The 17215-nt window shown below is 37.0% G+C and overlaps 2 protein-coding genes and 1 pseudogene across 4 annotated transcripts; 2 read left to right on the forward strand and 1 right to left on the reverse strand.

Annotated features, from left to right (window-relative positions):
* Window positions 1–391: 391 nt before the first annotated feature.
* Window positions 392–1425, forward strand: LOC119989700 (CASP-like protein 2D1). Its single transcript, XM_038835372.1, has 3 exons — window positions 392–680; window positions 771–882; window positions 980–1425. The coding sequence occupies exons 1-3, from the start codon at window positions 514–516 to the stop codon at window positions 1229–1231; spliced, it is 531 nt and encodes a 176-aa protein (XP_038691300.1). The 5' UTR covers window positions 392–513; the 3' UTR covers window positions 1232–1425.
* Window positions 1426–2866: 1441 nt separating this feature from the next.
* LOC119988491 lies at window positions 2867–5121 on the forward strand (annotated as a pseudogene).
* A 2634-nt stretch (window positions 5122–7755) lies between these two features.
* On the reverse strand, window positions 7756–13741 carry LOC119988986. Of its 3 annotated transcripts, none has more exons than XM_038834264.1 (10): window positions 13122–13741; window positions 12551–12596; window positions 12369–12447; window positions 12219–12264; window positions 12037–12135; window positions 10851–10919; window positions 10433–10763; window positions 9975–10120; window positions 8605–9885; window positions 7756–8496 (listed from the first exon to the last, which is right to left on the reverse strand). In XM_038834264.1, exons 1-10 carry the CDS (start codon window positions 13566–13568, stop codon window positions 8335–8337), a joined length of 2706 nt encoding a protein of 901 aa, XP_038690192.1. In that variant the 5' UTR covers window positions 13569–13741; the 3' UTR covers window positions 7756–8334. The 3 variants fall into 3 exon arrangements, with proteins under 3 accessions (XP_038690192.1, XP_038690190.1, XP_038690191.1); XM_038834262.1 differs by having other exon boundaries at window positions 7756–8509; XM_038834263.1 differs by having other exon boundaries at window positions 7756–9885.
* Window positions 13742–17215: the final 3474 nt, after the last annotated feature.

The following is a 17215-nucleotide window of genomic DNA, read 5'->3' on the forward strand; positions in this document are numbered from 1 at the left end:
GACATCATTTACAAGCTAGTGGAGTTGGTGATTATCATTAATGTTGAACTCCAAAACTCCACTCTATTCAATAGATTAAGAACTTTTAATGCAACTTAGGCTTTTGTCATCATGATGTAAGAAAGAAAGAGCAGGAATTTCTCAACACCATGTGGATAATAAATTAAAAGCTAATAGAGGCTCTTGATGCCATGTGTTAAAAAATCAATCATGCCAATTCTGCTAAGATAACACCAAAACAAAATAACACCATGACTCCTCTGAAAAACCAACCCCACCCCCCTCCACTGGTTCTCACTCTTCCCACTAAAACTGTACCAATTCACACTCTTTCAAGTTTCAAGCATCTCCTTTTCATACTAGAAAGAAAAAAAAAAAAAAAAAGGATTGTATTTATCCCCACACACCCACATCAGTACAACAACAGTTGGGGCTTTCTCTCCTTCATATTTCTCGTTGAACAACTGTTTTACAGAGAAATTGAAACTGGGTTTTGCTTTTTTACTTTCAAAGATGAGCACAAGTTCTGTCAACAGCATTCCAAAACTCAAGCTTCTGGACTTCTCTCTCAGGCTTTCTGTGATCCCACTCAGTGTTGGAACCATTTGGTTAACAGTGACCAATCAACAGGAAAATAGCAGCTATGGGGATTTAAAGTTCATCAATTTCAATGGACTCAAGTAAGATTGACAATTTCACTTCTTATAGCATCAATCCATGTCTTGTGTTGTCCTTTTCTTGTCCAGGATTTCACAGAGACATTTTTACAGATACATGGTGTGCATCAGTGCCATATGTGGTGGATATGCTCTTCTTGCTGCTATAGCCTCATGGATCAGATGCTTAGTTTCCAAGGCTTGGTTTTTCTTCGTCTCTGACCAGGTTTTTACTTCAAACCCACTTCAAAATAAACAGTTGATGACTCAATTTAATCAATTTATACAAATGGGTTGTTTTTTTTCTTCCCTTTTATGATCAGATTGTTGCCTACTTAATCCTCACATCTGGGGCAGCAGTGTCAGAGATACTGTATTTAGCCTACAATGGAGATAAGACAGTCACATGGAGTGAAGCCTGCAATTCATATGGGAAGTTCTGCTCTAGGATGAAAGTGGCTTTGATTCTCCATGGCTTGGCTCTTTGTTGCTTTATTGTTCTGTCTCTCATATCAGCTTTTAGAGCTTTCAGTGTGTTTCAGCCTCCTGTTTCTTCCAAAGAAGTGGAAGGATAAAGGTCTGAGATTGGGGGTTTGCATTGTCAAACTATGCTTTCAGCTCTATATATGAATGTGTGTTTTGAATAGATTTTATGTAGTGATATTAAATGCCGTTTTGATCCATCTTGAAGGGATAATGAAGTTGTTGTCTGTTTGTTGTTAATGATAAAACAGTTTGAGTCACTATAAATTGCATTTTTTTGTGTGTACGGTGGGACTCGAAAACACTACCTTTCGGGTGTGCACGGGGTAAATTTATCGGGATGTGTACTAACTCACAAATTATGCATGGCAAGGAAGTCCATGAAAAATCTATGTGAGCTCATGTCTCCGAGATTTAATGAAATCGTACGATTACCATATACCTTACCATTGGCCAACACCATTATTGGCCTTTAAAGTTTAAAGCGCAATTGAATGTGATATATTGCCTAAAACTAACATAAAAATCAAGAGAAGAAGATCCAAACACTTTTGCCAAAGCTATAATTAAGGCAATCATTCGTTGTGTCGTTTGTGTTAATGGATGAATGAATAAGAAAGGAAAAAAATAGCATGCACAAAATTTTGCACTTACGATATAGTAAATTGGCCAAAATCTCATGATCGTAAGGTTATTACTCTTAGTAAGAATATAACTTGAAATTTTTCGAATCCGTATTATTGGGACCGAAAGAAATTCGTCACTAAATTATCACTCAAATGATTAAAATTTAATTGCGCATTATATGATAGTCAATTTTTACATATCCTAAAATGGCTGTTATTTTTTTGTGTGGTCATAGAGGGATTTTCACCAACCAAACTCTAATCACATTGTCAAGAAAGTGGAGGCCACATTGCTTCAAAAGAGCCCAAAAAATCATTCTATATGAATATGACCCATTTCACCAACCATGATATTTACAACACACCTCTCAAAGGTTGGTGATTTGGGTTTTCATAATTATACATAAGAGCCCACGTATGATCATTAGATATAAGTACGATCACAAAACACATAGAACAATATACATCAAAATAAACACATCATTACATCGACAATCATACAGATCCCAGGTAGGTATCCCAAATATTGACATGGATGCATACGATTTCATATTGATCATGTGACACATGTGAAAACCACGATTTCACATGAATCTTGTGCGTCCATCTAAACATTTAGGATAGTTAGGACAAAAATCACAGGAATCGCATTTTTGTAAACACATTATGCTGATTCAAATAATTTGCTTTGACACCCAATCTAAGCTGAATTATTTTTCAGTCTTACTTTAAGGCACATGAGAAAACACCTGGCCGAGAATAGGAGATAGCCTGGTTGGTCAGGTTGTCTGTCCAAGATCTTGAGGTCCAATGTTCTATTCTCACCAGGGAGGGTTGGGATATGGGTAGTTTCCATCCGCTATAGTGGCTTTCATACCCCTCGGGTATGGCTTAGCATGTATGTGGCCTATGGGCCTTTCAAAAAAAAAAGAAAAAGAAAAGAAAACACCAGGCCCAAAAGAAAAGTTGTCCAGCCCATGGAGGTTAATGGCTTGATCTCTTGAATTTGGGCCTTTGTTTCCCTTCATCAACTCAGTGGTGGGCTTTCTTAGCCCATTATAGTACAAGTTAATTGACACGGCGCCGTCCCAAATGTCGAGTCGAATTTTACTTCCGATTCTGCAGATATATTTCTTTTCCTCAAAAACGGGAATTGAACAAGTTCTGCTGTTACTAAATTTGAGAAGTGATAGTGTTGGCAAATCAGTAGAAGAACCACAGAGGCCATGGCCGCCAAGAGCTCCTTCAAGCTGAAACACCCTCTCGGTTCTCTCTTTGTCTTTTGTTGATAGATGGATAGATATATAGATATGTTTCTTGTATGTGTGTCTTTTAGTGTAGTTAATTCTATTTTTGGGGTTTTCAGGTATATTGATCTCGGATTTTCCTTTGATTTTTGATGTGGGTATTGTTGGTTAATTGATTATTGCGTGCTAGATGAGTGATTATTTGTGAATTACCCAATTTTTCAATGGTTTTCTCAACTATCGAAACCTCCTTTTAAGGCATTGTTTTTAAATGCTTCTTAGTTAATTGTATGATATGGGTTTTGGGTGATTTGAGGTTCTATGGGAGGATAAGTATGCATCTTTCATTTTATGAATATTTCGATCTGTGGAACTTGAAGAGGGAAGTCACTTATCTATGAGCTTAAGAAATCTTTTTGCTGAAAATTGATTTTATATGGATTTTATGCATGAAGATAACCATCTCATGCATGGATAGCTGTTTTTTGTAGGGTCTCCGTTAATAATTACTACTAAATTTAGCCTGAACAGAGAACTAGAGACGTCTTAGGGTAACTTACTTATTGCTTTGTTGAGTCTTTCTTATTGTTGGATGATTGCATTCAGTGGCATTAGATAAGTAGTGATTTTTTTTTTAAACTTTTATGTTTGGTTTCAAATTATTCCCTTTTTAGAACAAATTATTTTTGCTTGATGTTATTATTATTCTGCTGATCTAGGTCGTATAAAATTGTTTTCCATTGCCTTCTTCTCCGGATTGGAATAATCAGACAGTCTAACTTTGATTGTTTAATGGTATGAGAAAAAAATGATGAACTGGGTAGGATATGTTTCTTCCAATATGCCGTTTGCAGAGACTTAGTGGCTTTTTGGAGGATTATAAGGATAGTAATCGAGTATTGTCTGTCTAATTGCTTCATAAATAGATTGGAAAAAGTAGATTGATTTATTTTTACAGTCTCCACTTTGCAGTTCTATCAAACATCACTTTATTTTTCTGAAAGATGCTGCAAACCATTAGTTCTGCTGATGGCTTTGCATTTACTAACATTTGTACTAACATATGTGGCTTTTATGATTTTTATCCTCAATGTCAGAAAGGAGGCAAACTGAAGCTGCACGTATCAGGGAGAAGTATCCGGATAGAATACCTGTATAGAAACATTACCTTACCTATTTCAAGTTTTGAACATAGTCAATTTGACCCTTTTTTGATGTTTCGCATCTAATGTTCGTATTTGATTTTTTTTTCTGGTCTTTTTTGTACAAGCTAGGTCATTGTAGAGAAGGCTGACAGAAGTGACATACCTGAAATTGACTAGAAGAAGTTAGTCATATCTGCACTTTCTATGTCAAGATTCTCATATGTGTGTGTTTAATATACTACTCTCAGTTTTTTGTATCCCTTTTCAGGAAAATAAACTTAACCTTGTAATGTTTTGCTAATTTTCTCGAAGGGAAGTCAACAATTGTAGACAAGGAAATGCTACAATGATTTGATGTACTTTCTGCTTATCATTTAGAATACATTAGCCCTCGTGAAAATATTCTTCTAAGTTGGTGCTTGTTAACCAATGCAGATATCTGGTTCCCGCTGATCTGACTGTCGGACAGTTTGTTTATGTGGTCCGTAAGAGAATAAAGCTCGGCACAGAGAAGGCTATTTTCATCTTTGTGAAGAATGTTTTGCCTCCCGCTGGTGACGACCTGCTGTGATGCTCTATTATCTTTCATAACAACTGACGCTGGTTTATTCATATATTTTGCATATATTAATACAGTTACGGATTCTGGTTTCACGTACAGCTGCCATGATGTCTGCAATTTATGAGGAAAACAAAGATGAGGATGGTTTCCTGTACATGACCTACAGCGGCGAGAACACATTTGGGGCAAAACCTGAAGAGTAGTACGACTGATCAGTAATTTTAGGCTTTGTGAAAACAACGTACAAAGCTGTACATATCCCTGGTTATTTGCACCCATCTAGGAATTCTCTTCTTGAACCTGGCTTTCCTTAGATGCTGTCTCTAATTATGTTTAAATCTACGATGGGATGCTAGTTTGATGCAGTAAATATATGATTCTATGCGTTCTCTCCTTAATTTTCTTGATGAACTTGGGGAAATTTGGATTTTCATTCAAATCTGTTATCGCCCTATTTATCTGTATCCCTTTTAACTAGATTTTGTGCACTAGTTTTATTCATTAGTTGCTGAAGAAAGTGTCTAATTTGGGGAATTAGTTGTTGCCAAAAAGAGTGAACAAAGGGTAGGAGAATTAGAGGATATTTTCAGATTATGTACTTTGTTATTCAATCTAATAAGTTAACTTGTCTGGGCTAGCAATCCGACAGCCCAACACGTGCATAACAAACGAGGTTCAACGTTAGGGATATTTTCACAAAGGCCTTCACTTGAGATAACAATAAACACACAAAATGGGGGTTTAAATTGAAGAAACTAAGGTTTGAACTTAAGACCTATCGTTCTGATACTATCTTAAAATTAATTACTTTGTCATTCAATCTAATAACTTAATTTGTTTGTGACATTTCACATATATAAAATTCTCCTATGTGAACCAACTTTGTGAACACGAAATCTAATGATTGTAATAAAACACAACAAAAGTTGGGGCCACACATTTTCTATGAGATCTGTTGCGTCTATAGTTGAAAAACAAGTTCACATCGTTTATCAACATTTTTGATCTACATAGGAGAATTTCTGTGTGTATACACACATATAACAAAGAAGAAAAGTTATGATAAATTTAGTTTTCCTACATATGTTACATGAGGTCAACTTTGAAGAATTGGCCGACTAATGTGGACACATAACCTAGTCAAATCTCTTGTCAATATTTGTTTGCAATAAAATCTTTCTTCAACATTGTTGATGACGTGAGGTGATGTGGTCCCGGCCATCATCAGCATAGAGGTTGGACCTCCGCGTCTCGAACCCGTGACCTCGATGGTGTTGGGTTGAGACACTACCACCTTACAGGATACAGGGTGAACAAAAACCCTCCTCCCCAAAAGGCACCTTTTTGTTGATGACGTGAGGTGATGTGGCCCCGGTTGTTATCAGCATAGAGGTTGGACCTCAGCGTCTCGAACCCGTGATCTCGATGATACTGAGTTGAGACACTACCTCTACACCAATTGACGGCCGGGGCCACATCACCTCACGTCATCAACAAACATTTGGTAATATATGTGACAATTCGTACTATTGCTTCAAGAAAGGGGGGAAAAATAGATCTCACAGTTGTAGTGTTTTTTTTATCTCAGTTATCTCAAATGTTAGAATGGATGCACGCGATTTCAAATGAATCATGTGGGGTCCATGATTTTACATGGATCATGTACGTTCATCTTAGCATTTGGAATAGCTGAGAAAAAAATACTGTATCCTTAATATTTTTGAAAAAAAAATAATTTGTGGAAGAATCAAAATACAAAGAATTAGTCAGAGCCATCCTTCATTGACTAAAACAAATTAATGGTGCACAAAAATAGGGCATAAAAAGCGCATTGCTAGGAAGAGAACCAAACTCTTAACACAAACTGAGAGGTCTTGAATTAAGTCTTTCTACATGGCTGTGTTCTCCAACATGTTTGGCTGCTGTGTGGTGGAATCCTCCATTTCTGATGCCAGAGAAGTAATCTGTGATGGCGATGTTTGTGTTCTTAGAGATCATGATCAGAAGAGATCCAGCAAGAGAAGATCCAAAGACCGGCCAAAGAACTATGGGCGGAATCCATTTTGCGGTCTGAGGATGGGAAGAGCTTCTCCATCTTCATCCCAAGGAACCGCAACAACTTCTTAGTGTCAACACAATATATGTAGATCTTTCTCAGATTTTGTGTATTTTTGTCTCAAAAAATAGGTTTCACAGGACGTTTCAATGGTGAATCTTCTTATTTATTTCAATGGTGAATCTTCTTATTTTTTTGGGTGGTGCCGTGGTGTTGTTTTTGTCTCTCATCGTATCGATTTCATCATCTCTTTTGTTTAATTTATTGGGTTAAATGACAAAGTAATCAATCTTAACAAGTATTATATCAAAGAGTGGGACCTCTTGGGTTCAAACCAACCTTTACCCTTTGCAATTTAACCCCCCATTTGTTAGGGAGAGCACTTTTAAAAATTATATTTATATTTTGATCCGTTTTATAAATCCAATTTTTTTTTTTCGAAACAAAAATTGAATTCAACATAAAAAATTCATGAAATGCCTTTGATTTTATATCCAATAATCTAGAATTGTCATGCACTTTTTATGATGAATTTGATTTTTGTTTCGAACAAAATATATTTCATTTCGTAAAACCGATCAAAATATAAATATAATTTGAACAAAATTTTAAGTAATTATGTGCCCTTTAAATATATTAAAGTGGCGGTGGTTGTAAAAAATTTACAACAGCCTCTTGTTATCCTTGATTCATTATTGTTCCAAGTGTGGACTTTTGTGGGAGTATCTCTAGTATTGGGCCTTGTTTATTGGGGCCGTCGGATTGTTCAACTCACACGCAGGGAGTCTGAAAATATGTGTATAAATGATATAAAATATTTCAACCCAACAAGTTAACTTATTAGGTTGAACGACAAACCCAATGCGAGAAGAGTTAGAAACAACTTACATCAATAAAACAACTGGAAAAGAAGAAAGAAATTCATCTCATAATTCAATTGAAGAGGAAAAAAAAATGGCAGATAAAATGTAATTAAGGGATCAAGAGAGGAAATGGCAGAAAATTTTCATTTGTGAGAATGTCTTTCACACATACATAAGAGCAGCAGCAGCATAATCCTCATAGAAATAACATGTAATGCCATAAAAGCAACTAAATCTATGCAACTAATCCTCCTCCACCTGTAACTAATGTACAAGGCATCAATGGGCTCTGTTGTGTTCTAATCAATCTGACTATGAGCTTCTAATCAATTGATAATGGCCAAAATTTATCATTCATGCTGAACTCCAAAGATTTTAGCTTCCTAAGATGAGCTATCTGTTGCTCAATAAATAATCCTTATTAGGAAAAGAAGAATCTCATGGCTTTGTTAAAAAATATATATATCTTTCACTGATCCTCTGATTTCATGATTGCATCCCATCTCGTCTGATGGCAAAGAAATAGAAAATCTGTAGCATTTTATTGATCAGGAACTGGGATTAGGTAAATAAAGGCCAGTTCTCACCTCTTATGCACCAATGATATGTGAGACATAGGCCCGCACCTGATAAAGGAGACAGAGACCACCTCTACACTTTCTTTTCTGCATGACTTCTCACTAAATCTGCCTGTACTCAGAGCTGCAAAGCCAGATCTGGAAGCTGTGAATCCATAATACCATTGGACGACTGTTTCACCGGAGAACCTGGTGGCTGGAAACCAATATTTAAGTCTGGAGGAAGGGTGTCTTGTTTTGGCCTTGTTTGGGAATGTGGACTGAGACCTCGCCAAGGAGACTGTGCATGGAACCTAGAAAAGTCAGTTGTTACCAACTGAGGGAATACCATCGGTCTGTCTTGCAACTGGGAATCATTTCCTAGCCGAAAAGGTTGGGGTGGAAATACCTGAAATTGAAAAGTGTTCTTATCAGATAATTGCATGCTGGTGGGAGGCGGAGACTGTCCCTGAACACGTGGACTTTGAGGATGAAGCTGACGAGTTGGGTTATATAACAACTCAGCAGAAATCTGAGTTTTATGAGTGCTAGAATTTTCTGTTGGTTGTTTAAAAGCACCAGCTCGTATTGACATCCACGCACGAGCAGCAGTTGATGAAGCATTGCCTGAATCATTTCTTACAGATGGAACTGAAGCCGCTACAGAAGGACTATCAGCTGGGGGATGGTTCGATGATCTCTGATGCTTTTGACCATTTTCAGCTAATCTCCACATGAACTCAGCTGGGTCACCAAGACTTTTTTCTTGTCCAAGTGAAAAATAAGTTGCTGCCTTGGTAACTTGATTAGGAACAGTATCAGTTGATGAGCTAACCATTCCACCATTCAAGGGATTACCAGTTACTTTTCCATTGGGTAATCCTCTAGAGCCAACTCCATTATAATCAGGCCGCTTAAAAGGTAATGGCTGTGGAAGATTCAAGTTCCTTGATACCATTTCTCTTGACCTGGAAACTGGCATTTCTGAATTATTTGAAAGCTGCTTATCTGAAACAAGGTCAGCATCATGTTGGTTAACTGGAGGTGGCAAGTTCAATTCAACTTGCTTTAAAACCTTATTCTCAGGCACAGCTGTATTCCTAAAAGGCAGATTCTGCTGCAAATAAGTCGCAGCCACAGGGTTGCTAGCTGCCATTCCAGCAGAAGCAAATAAAGACTGTTTTGCTCCCAACACAGGCCCAGTCCTAGGATGAAATAATGGTGGCTTCCCTTCTGAATTAGACCCACTGACAGGATGGTCCTTGGCAGGAACAAAATGCTCCCTCACAGACCCACTGCGATGTTCCTTACCAGGAGCAAAAGGCTCTCTTGGAGGCCTACAGAGAAAATGTTCATCATCTTTAACTAGAACAAAGTGCTCCTTACCAGGGCCACTTAAAAGATGCTCCTTGGGAGAGAGGGGGGTTTTAGAAGTCATGTTAACCTTTCGTGCATCAGCAGTACTCTTTAACTTTGAGAAAAAATGAGACTCTTTTTGGGTTTGGGGTTCAAGCATTAATACTGAGGTAGGAAGTGGCTCGTATTCTCCTACCCATCCACGACCAAACTTAAACCCTGCAGGTAATGCTTGTTCAATTCTCTGAGATGCAATTTTCCAAGCAACAGGTCCAAGAGTTGCAGCAAAATGAGCCAGGCTCCTGGCATAGGCATATTCTGCATGCAGCCCAACCTGATTCAGGAAAAAAAAAACAAAAACAAAAAAGGATGAGCACAGAGGCCAAATATTCGGAGGAAGAGATCAGGTTCCCAAAAACATACAGAAACTAGCTGCTTGACTTCATTCTCAAAGATTGTAAATATTGAGTTTGATTTGGATGCCGTTTGATTGAATTCATTGTATGTTGCTCGACGGTTTTCATCAACAATATATGGCTTCCTCCCAAGTTTGGATGGTACACCCTTTCCTAAAACAGTCCATCAAAATGGTTATGAGCATCAAGTTAAACAGGACAAATATTAAGTGCTCTACAATATATGGAAAGAAATGCAAAAGAATTTATATCAGATCATTGATTCAAAGTTAAAATTAGTATGAACCCATTCTCTGGATCAATCATAGAAACAAATGTAGCAATCATCTTAAAATGATTCAAACCATTCCCCACCTCATAGTATAGAAAATTCCAGAAAATCCAGAAAATCCAAGAAGTAATCTTCAAATTTCTTATCTATGAATATTTAACAATCACGTAAATAAATTCCTTCAGATGAAATACCTGGCATATCATCCATCTTATCTAGATTAGTATCGACCAAGGAGTAGTTCCCCTCAAGAGGCCCATCAGTAACAAAAGGCCTTTCACAGCCACTTGCGTGGTTTGCAGCAGAACCATTCTGAAAATCCCCAGGAGTAGCAAGAGTAGCACCAGAGGAAAAATCAGAGCCGACAGGTTCCTGCACAGCACGGCCCAGAGGTTTCTTCATTTGCTTCTTCCCCAATGAATTCGATTTTGTTTTCTGTTCTGACTTCATCTCTTTCTCACCGCGCTCAATGTTGGCCTTCAACCTCTGGAATTTCCTCGTTGCCAGCTCTTCAATGGAACATGCCTTCAAGAAAATATGTGAGCATGACAATTAAACACCAAACAAGACACAAAAGTTTACAGAACTGTATAAAGAACACTAGGTCTATACCTGTTTATGGTATATGGTCTCTGGTGCATTATACTGCATTGCATTAGAGCATATTAGAAATACATCACTCTGCGTTCAAAGAAAACCAGTGTTACAAGCCACTATATAAAACATGTACATCAGTTTCCTCGTAACTCGTAAGTGAACAATAGGCCAAAGGTTATCGTGTTTAGAAAATGAAAACAGAGATAAAAAGGAACAAGAACAGAAAGCCAATCACCTTTAAGGAAGAGGCAAAAATTACAATAGCTGCAGTCAATAAAGATCATTATAGTCTATATGAGTTTAACCTAGAGTCCTAGACTTCTAAGATGCTCTTACCATTTGTTTGGCCATGCACCACCGAAGTTCCACAATTAGGTTTCCATATAAATTGGAGCCAACCCAATGATACATTCTGTCGCTAGTATGCATGTTAGCACAAACGGCACATAATAAGCAGGCAGGCCACAATGCATAACAGAAATGTTAATTTTCTCATAAAAGTACATGTTACGAGAATTCATTTTACCGCCAAAGATTCAAAGAAAGAAAACACAATCTGGGAAGCGCAGTAACTCTAAAATCAAATTTTAATTTAAAGCTGCACTAAATATTAGCTTTCTATGAGGATGAAAGGATGAAACAGATCAAAGCGAGTAGTATTTATTCATTATTGCCCCAAATACTACTTGAACAGTGATTTCCCAATCCAACAATTCACATAAACCATTTTATCCATTTTCCAATTGCATCATCTAAACTCAAAAAATAAAACATGAAGTTTCTTCTAAACAATCGTAAAAATTTTGTGCAGATATAAATACAACAGATTTGGGTAACCAATATGTCATTTGGAGATAAAATGAAAATGGAATCTGAAGGGTTGTATGAGCAGAATGGGAGATTTTAAGACAGAATTGACATGACTGCAGCGGTATAGGCAGCCATTAAAGTCCAAGATTATGGGACCGCTACAAGCCTATAAACTATCATTTCAGAATTGTTATGCAATTATGAAATGTTAAGAGAGACAATAATCAAGCAGGCATCATAAAATTCCAGAAAAAAGAACTTCAAAACAACTGATTTAAGTTCTCAAACCAACCAACTAGCCTGAATCGACTTCAACAACATTTCATTCAGAAATGAGAAGCCCCATAACCAATAGTAAATAAGTTCTGCAAAGCTGAACATCAATAATTACCTCAAATTGCTTCAAGGTACAATATGATCCATTAGCCAACTTCTTCCTCACCGTAGCGAAGTCCATTGGATGGTCAATATAATCGAGATAGTCTGGAAGCTACAATAAGCCAAAAAAGCAGAAAATCTCATTAATAAAAACGTCTCCTTAACTGAAACTAACAGTTTAAGACCTTCATTCACCTCTTCAAGATCAACTGGCTCTGCATACACCCCATATATGTCTTTCCTGCCAAAAGCAAGTATTAGAATTAGCAAATTGTCTACATTTTCAATACTAGAACAAACATTCTAGGAGTTGTAAAAAAAAGCGTGAGAGAACGTGTAACCCACTTTTGAAGCTTATCAAGAATCAACTCCAATACTTTATTATCCGGCAAAGGCAATCCAGAAGCAGCTTCTGTGGGCGTCCCTAACAAAATAAAAAACACAATTTCGAAACAAACCCACGTCAGTTTCCCAATGTCATACGATAATATCAATTAAAACACATAATCCCGTAGCATGGAACATACCTGGAGCAGAGTCCTGTCCTGTATTGTCTCCCTTTCGTACCCTTACCTGTAAAAAATCCAAAATCCCACAGCTCTTACTTTAAAACCCCAAACCAAGAAACATGAATGAGTAAATGTATACCCACAAAGCAAGTGTACTTGAAAGAATAAGTGGATGTAGAGACATAGACATCGACAGAGACAGATAAAGCAGACACTAGGCAGGAGAGACAAGATAGTAAAAGATATAGAAAGAGAAAGACAGAGATTGGTTAGAGAGAGACAGGGAGAGAGTGATCAGATTCTTTTGGGGAGTTAGTTTAAGACAGTTGACCGACAGTTACTATCTCACTCAATCCAACCCCGAAGAAGTCGAGACTCTAGAGAGAGAGCAATATGTAACTGGACGAATTACACATCTCTCCACTGATTGATTTCAGCTGAGCTGGATATACAATCCCAATCCCATTTCTCACACTTTCTGTCTCTTCTCTTTCCCCACTAAAACCCTGATCCAAAACCCTGCTTTTCCCTCTCACAGTCCGACTAAGTTTCACAGAGATCCGTACAGTACACATGATTCAATACAAACCTCATCATCATCGTCTACGTGATCATCACGATAATCATTGTTATCGTCGATATTATCACTATCATAACCCGTATCATCTACACCGTTGATTTTCCTCTTCTTCAAAGGCTTCTTCCCGCGCTCCTCTTCTTCGTCTTCATCCTCGTCCTCGTCAAAAGCGCCATTTCCCTGCGCGTTCCGTCCACGCGCAGCTGAAGAGCGTGCGTTTTCGTTGCTGTGGAGCTTGACAACGAGTTTAACCTTCTTCTCTCGCCTTCCCACTTCTTCCTCCTCTTCTTCCTCATCGTCATCTTCAATAAAATCATCGTCGTAGTCGACTGCGTTTTTCCTCACATTTCGGCGTCGGAGGCTCCGCCGTACTTCCCGCTCCGACACCGATAAACCTCGAGCTGCCAGATCCGCCTTCGATGGTCTCCCTTTCTTCTTCCCCTTCACGATCTGCCCCATCCCCTCTCACTAGCTCACTTTCTCTCTCTAACACTCGCAGCTATTTTCTTTTTTCTTTTCTTTTTTTATCTCTCTACCACTCAGCGTCTCTCCTTTTCTTCTCTCGTCTTCGTTCCATTATTCTCAGTGGTGGCTTGGCATTTTCGAGAGAGAGCATCCGAGCCTGAGGTTCGGACTTGGAGTTATAAATTATTGATATTTTTGTTTGTGTATATAAGAACGGCGTTAGTGGCAATGTGACGGCGTCTAGTTCTGCCCGTTGCACGGGCTGGGTTTTGCGTGTCCTTTGCCCTTCTGCCCGTTTGTCTTTTCTCCATGCTTTACGGACCAAGACATTTTACGGTGACTTCGGCGCGTGTGTGCGACGTAAACCGTAACAGATAAATAGTCCCTTTTATATTATTAGTGATTTAATGTGTAATTTTTTGCAAAAATTGCTCAAATAACTGTTAAATTAATTGAGTCAAAGTGATGAATAAGCTAAGAATGCAGCTGTGTTACAATTCTTTAGCTATAATTGAGTATAATTTTCTTTAATTTATATTAAATCATGATTTTTTTCACAAATAACATATTAGGGTTTAGAAGTTAATATTTAGGATTTAAGATTTTTCCATAATCTATTATTTTTTAACATTATAAATATAAAAAATACCCAATACATATTTTAAACCATAAATTAATATGATTTTTGGAGAATTATAGTCAGTTTTAGTTAAAAAAAAGTAGCCCCCATCTCCTAAGAATGAATCGTTTAAGGAGATAAATATTCACAATGTAAAAAATTCCAGATTTTATTATAAAATAAAAGTAAATTAAAGGTGTTTATTTATACTCTATATGGCAATTATGTAAGTCTTGTATTCGAATTTGAAATTGATAATGTTGTGATCTACAAATAAAATCTTGTTTGGATTATTTTATTTAATTAAATTGCTTATCTTAGATAGCGAGTGTATTGTGTGGTGCAAGAACGGGGATTGGGGGAAGGGGAACTCCTTGAAATTCAGCTCCCTTGGGTGGGGGCCCACGAAGATGTTGGGTTCTCACAGGCTGTGTGGGCTCAATGGGCCCACATTGTTATGGGAAAATCACGTTTGCCTACTCATTGTACAGGCTGTCGGCCAATGTAGTGAATAAAAGCCGTTGGTTTGTTTTGATGAGATAGGAGGTGCCCAAGAGTTTACCAATCAAATTTAGGATTCTTTTCCAATATGGTGGGACCGGACCAGAGCAAAAGAATTTTGAATTTTGGCATGCCGCCATAGGGCATTGGTTCACACAACCTATAATTATTTGGCTTGTGATGTGAAATCATATTAGTCCATTTTTTTACGAGGAGAGAATTATGAATTCTGCAAATACGTAAATTTCGGACACTTGTAAATATCTCCAGCCGCCGAGGTAGCGCATATCACCTTGACGACAATTAAGATTGGGTCAGATTCCATGCGCGAGCATCATAAGATTATGAGATAATACTCTCGAGAATTTTGAATGCAGGACGCCTGCACATATGAAACACCAAATAACCAATATGATTATCCCCCGTGGTTCAGTAGAAAGCTCGTATCAAAAAAAATATGAATGACTTTTTTTTTAAAATCTTATTACTTTAGCCCTTAAAAACAGTAGGAAGTATAAACCAAAAGTTTCACGAGATTCACAAAAATAGAGACGGTCTGAAAAAATCAAAAGGGCTACTCGCGGATCCTCTCAAAGACCCATATTAAACCGCCCTTGCAAGCTAAGGTCCTGAACCTCCTGTTTTCCTTTTGGAGATGAACATTTTCCAACCCGGACCCGTCCCTAAGGATGTATAGGTCCCACATTAATTTGTGTCCAAAGAATGCTCATTGTCATCCGATATCTAACAAAAACTTTATATTTATCTTCTCATATACACATATAATTAAGTGGCCAAAAAATTTTGAGACAAAAGCTCGTAGGATGATGACGACTATGAGGGATCAATTAGTTTTCTAACGATGTTGCTTTGATCAATCATCTTTAACAAATCCACATGAGCACATAACACCCACATTAATATGGACGTTAACGTGCCAACAGCATGGGCCAACTGCCCCAACCGTGACCCAAACCTATTAATTGGAGGCCCAGTAGCTACCATATATGATTGAGGTTTAAGGTTGAGTCGGTTCAGTGGAGGATTTTTGAAGCCGTGGAGGACTTGAAGTTGTTGTCATGTGTGTAATGTATGTATTATTGGACTTTTGAGTTGATGCACTAAAAACTCCACAAAAATGGGCTCAATTAATTTGTTTCACATTTGGAAGTAAACGGTAAACCCTAGCTAGCTAGCTACAACCCAATTCAAAGTATGATAAAAATAGGCTGCTTGATACCCAAACAAAACACTTTCACACACTATGGATTGGTAGACTTTTTAGTCATGGATTGATTTGGAACCCACTCATCTAGTTTGAACCCAAATATTCCAATTATCATGGAAATAGACTAATACTCTATATATAATAGTCATGCCTGCCACAAAAAATAGCCAATTTTTCATTTATTTTTTTGCTTTCCCTTTTGTGGACTTTTTTTTTTTTTTGAGAAGACCCTTTTGTGGACTTAAGTCAACTAAAAAACGCTGCTAAAGATTTTTTTTTTTGTCTTTTTTTTAATTGAGAATCAGACCATATAAGTTTACCATTTGAACATTCGATATATAGGTCTGACTCACACCATTAGGCCTGGATGCAATAAATTTTCCACTGACGACATGATAAATTGGGCTAAAGCTAGTCGAATGACCACAAATGTATTGTTTTTAATGAGAGTCAAACTCATAATCTTCTGAGTCCATAAGGTGTCTTTGAGAGAATATCAATAGAAACACACGAATACTTTCTTATCTTTTTTTTCAATTGTCGGTACACAAAATGTTTTCCATCCAATGATTTGGCTACTACTATGAATTCTTCAAGCTAACTACCACTCCACAAATGGCAAAACATGTGTTCTTTGTATTTATATAGATTTACATTTTTTAGCATTCCTAATTAATTTTTTAAAAAAAGGTACAATTTCCATTATTTATCAAAAACAATTGACAACTAAAATAACCTATTATTTTCAAAATCTAGATTAGTCCTATAATTGTTCCTTGTGAACCTTGTTTACATGAAAGAAATCAAAGTCAATGATTTTCAAGAAATCTGCCTATGATAATGCTCTATGCATGCATGTGTGTTGCATGATTGGTTAATCCAAGCTAAAAGTCAGAGATTAGTATATAATTATGCAAGAAAAGATGATTATGATTAAGCTAATCAGGCATGTTTCCCATTTTTATTGGATCTTGCTTATGATAATATTAATCAAATAATTGAATATAATCCTCTATGATATGATTACTCTCTATGACACCAAGTTAGCAGCCATAATTGACAATTATTATTTTTTTCCGATTAGGAAATGAGAGCAGTATATATTGATATTTTGTAAATTATCGAGATAGTAGAGATTCTAGAGAAACTATATACAATAACATGATTAATTTATTAATAGAGATCAAAAGAATAAGTACCTAAATATAATTATAGGGTCCATTTGGTAAAACATTTGAAATAGTATATTTGCTAAGTAACAACGAAGGTAGGTTTTTTGAGCGTTCCGGCATT

The sequence above is a fragment of the Tripterygium wilfordii genome, chromosome 21 (genome assembly GCF_013401445.1).
Source record: "Tripterygium wilfordii isolate XIE 37 chromosome 21, ASM1340144v1, whole genome shotgun sequence".
Taxonomy (NCBI): domain Eukaryota; kingdom Viridiplantae; phylum Streptophyta; class Magnoliopsida; order Celastrales; family Celastraceae; genus Tripterygium; species Tripterygium wilfordii.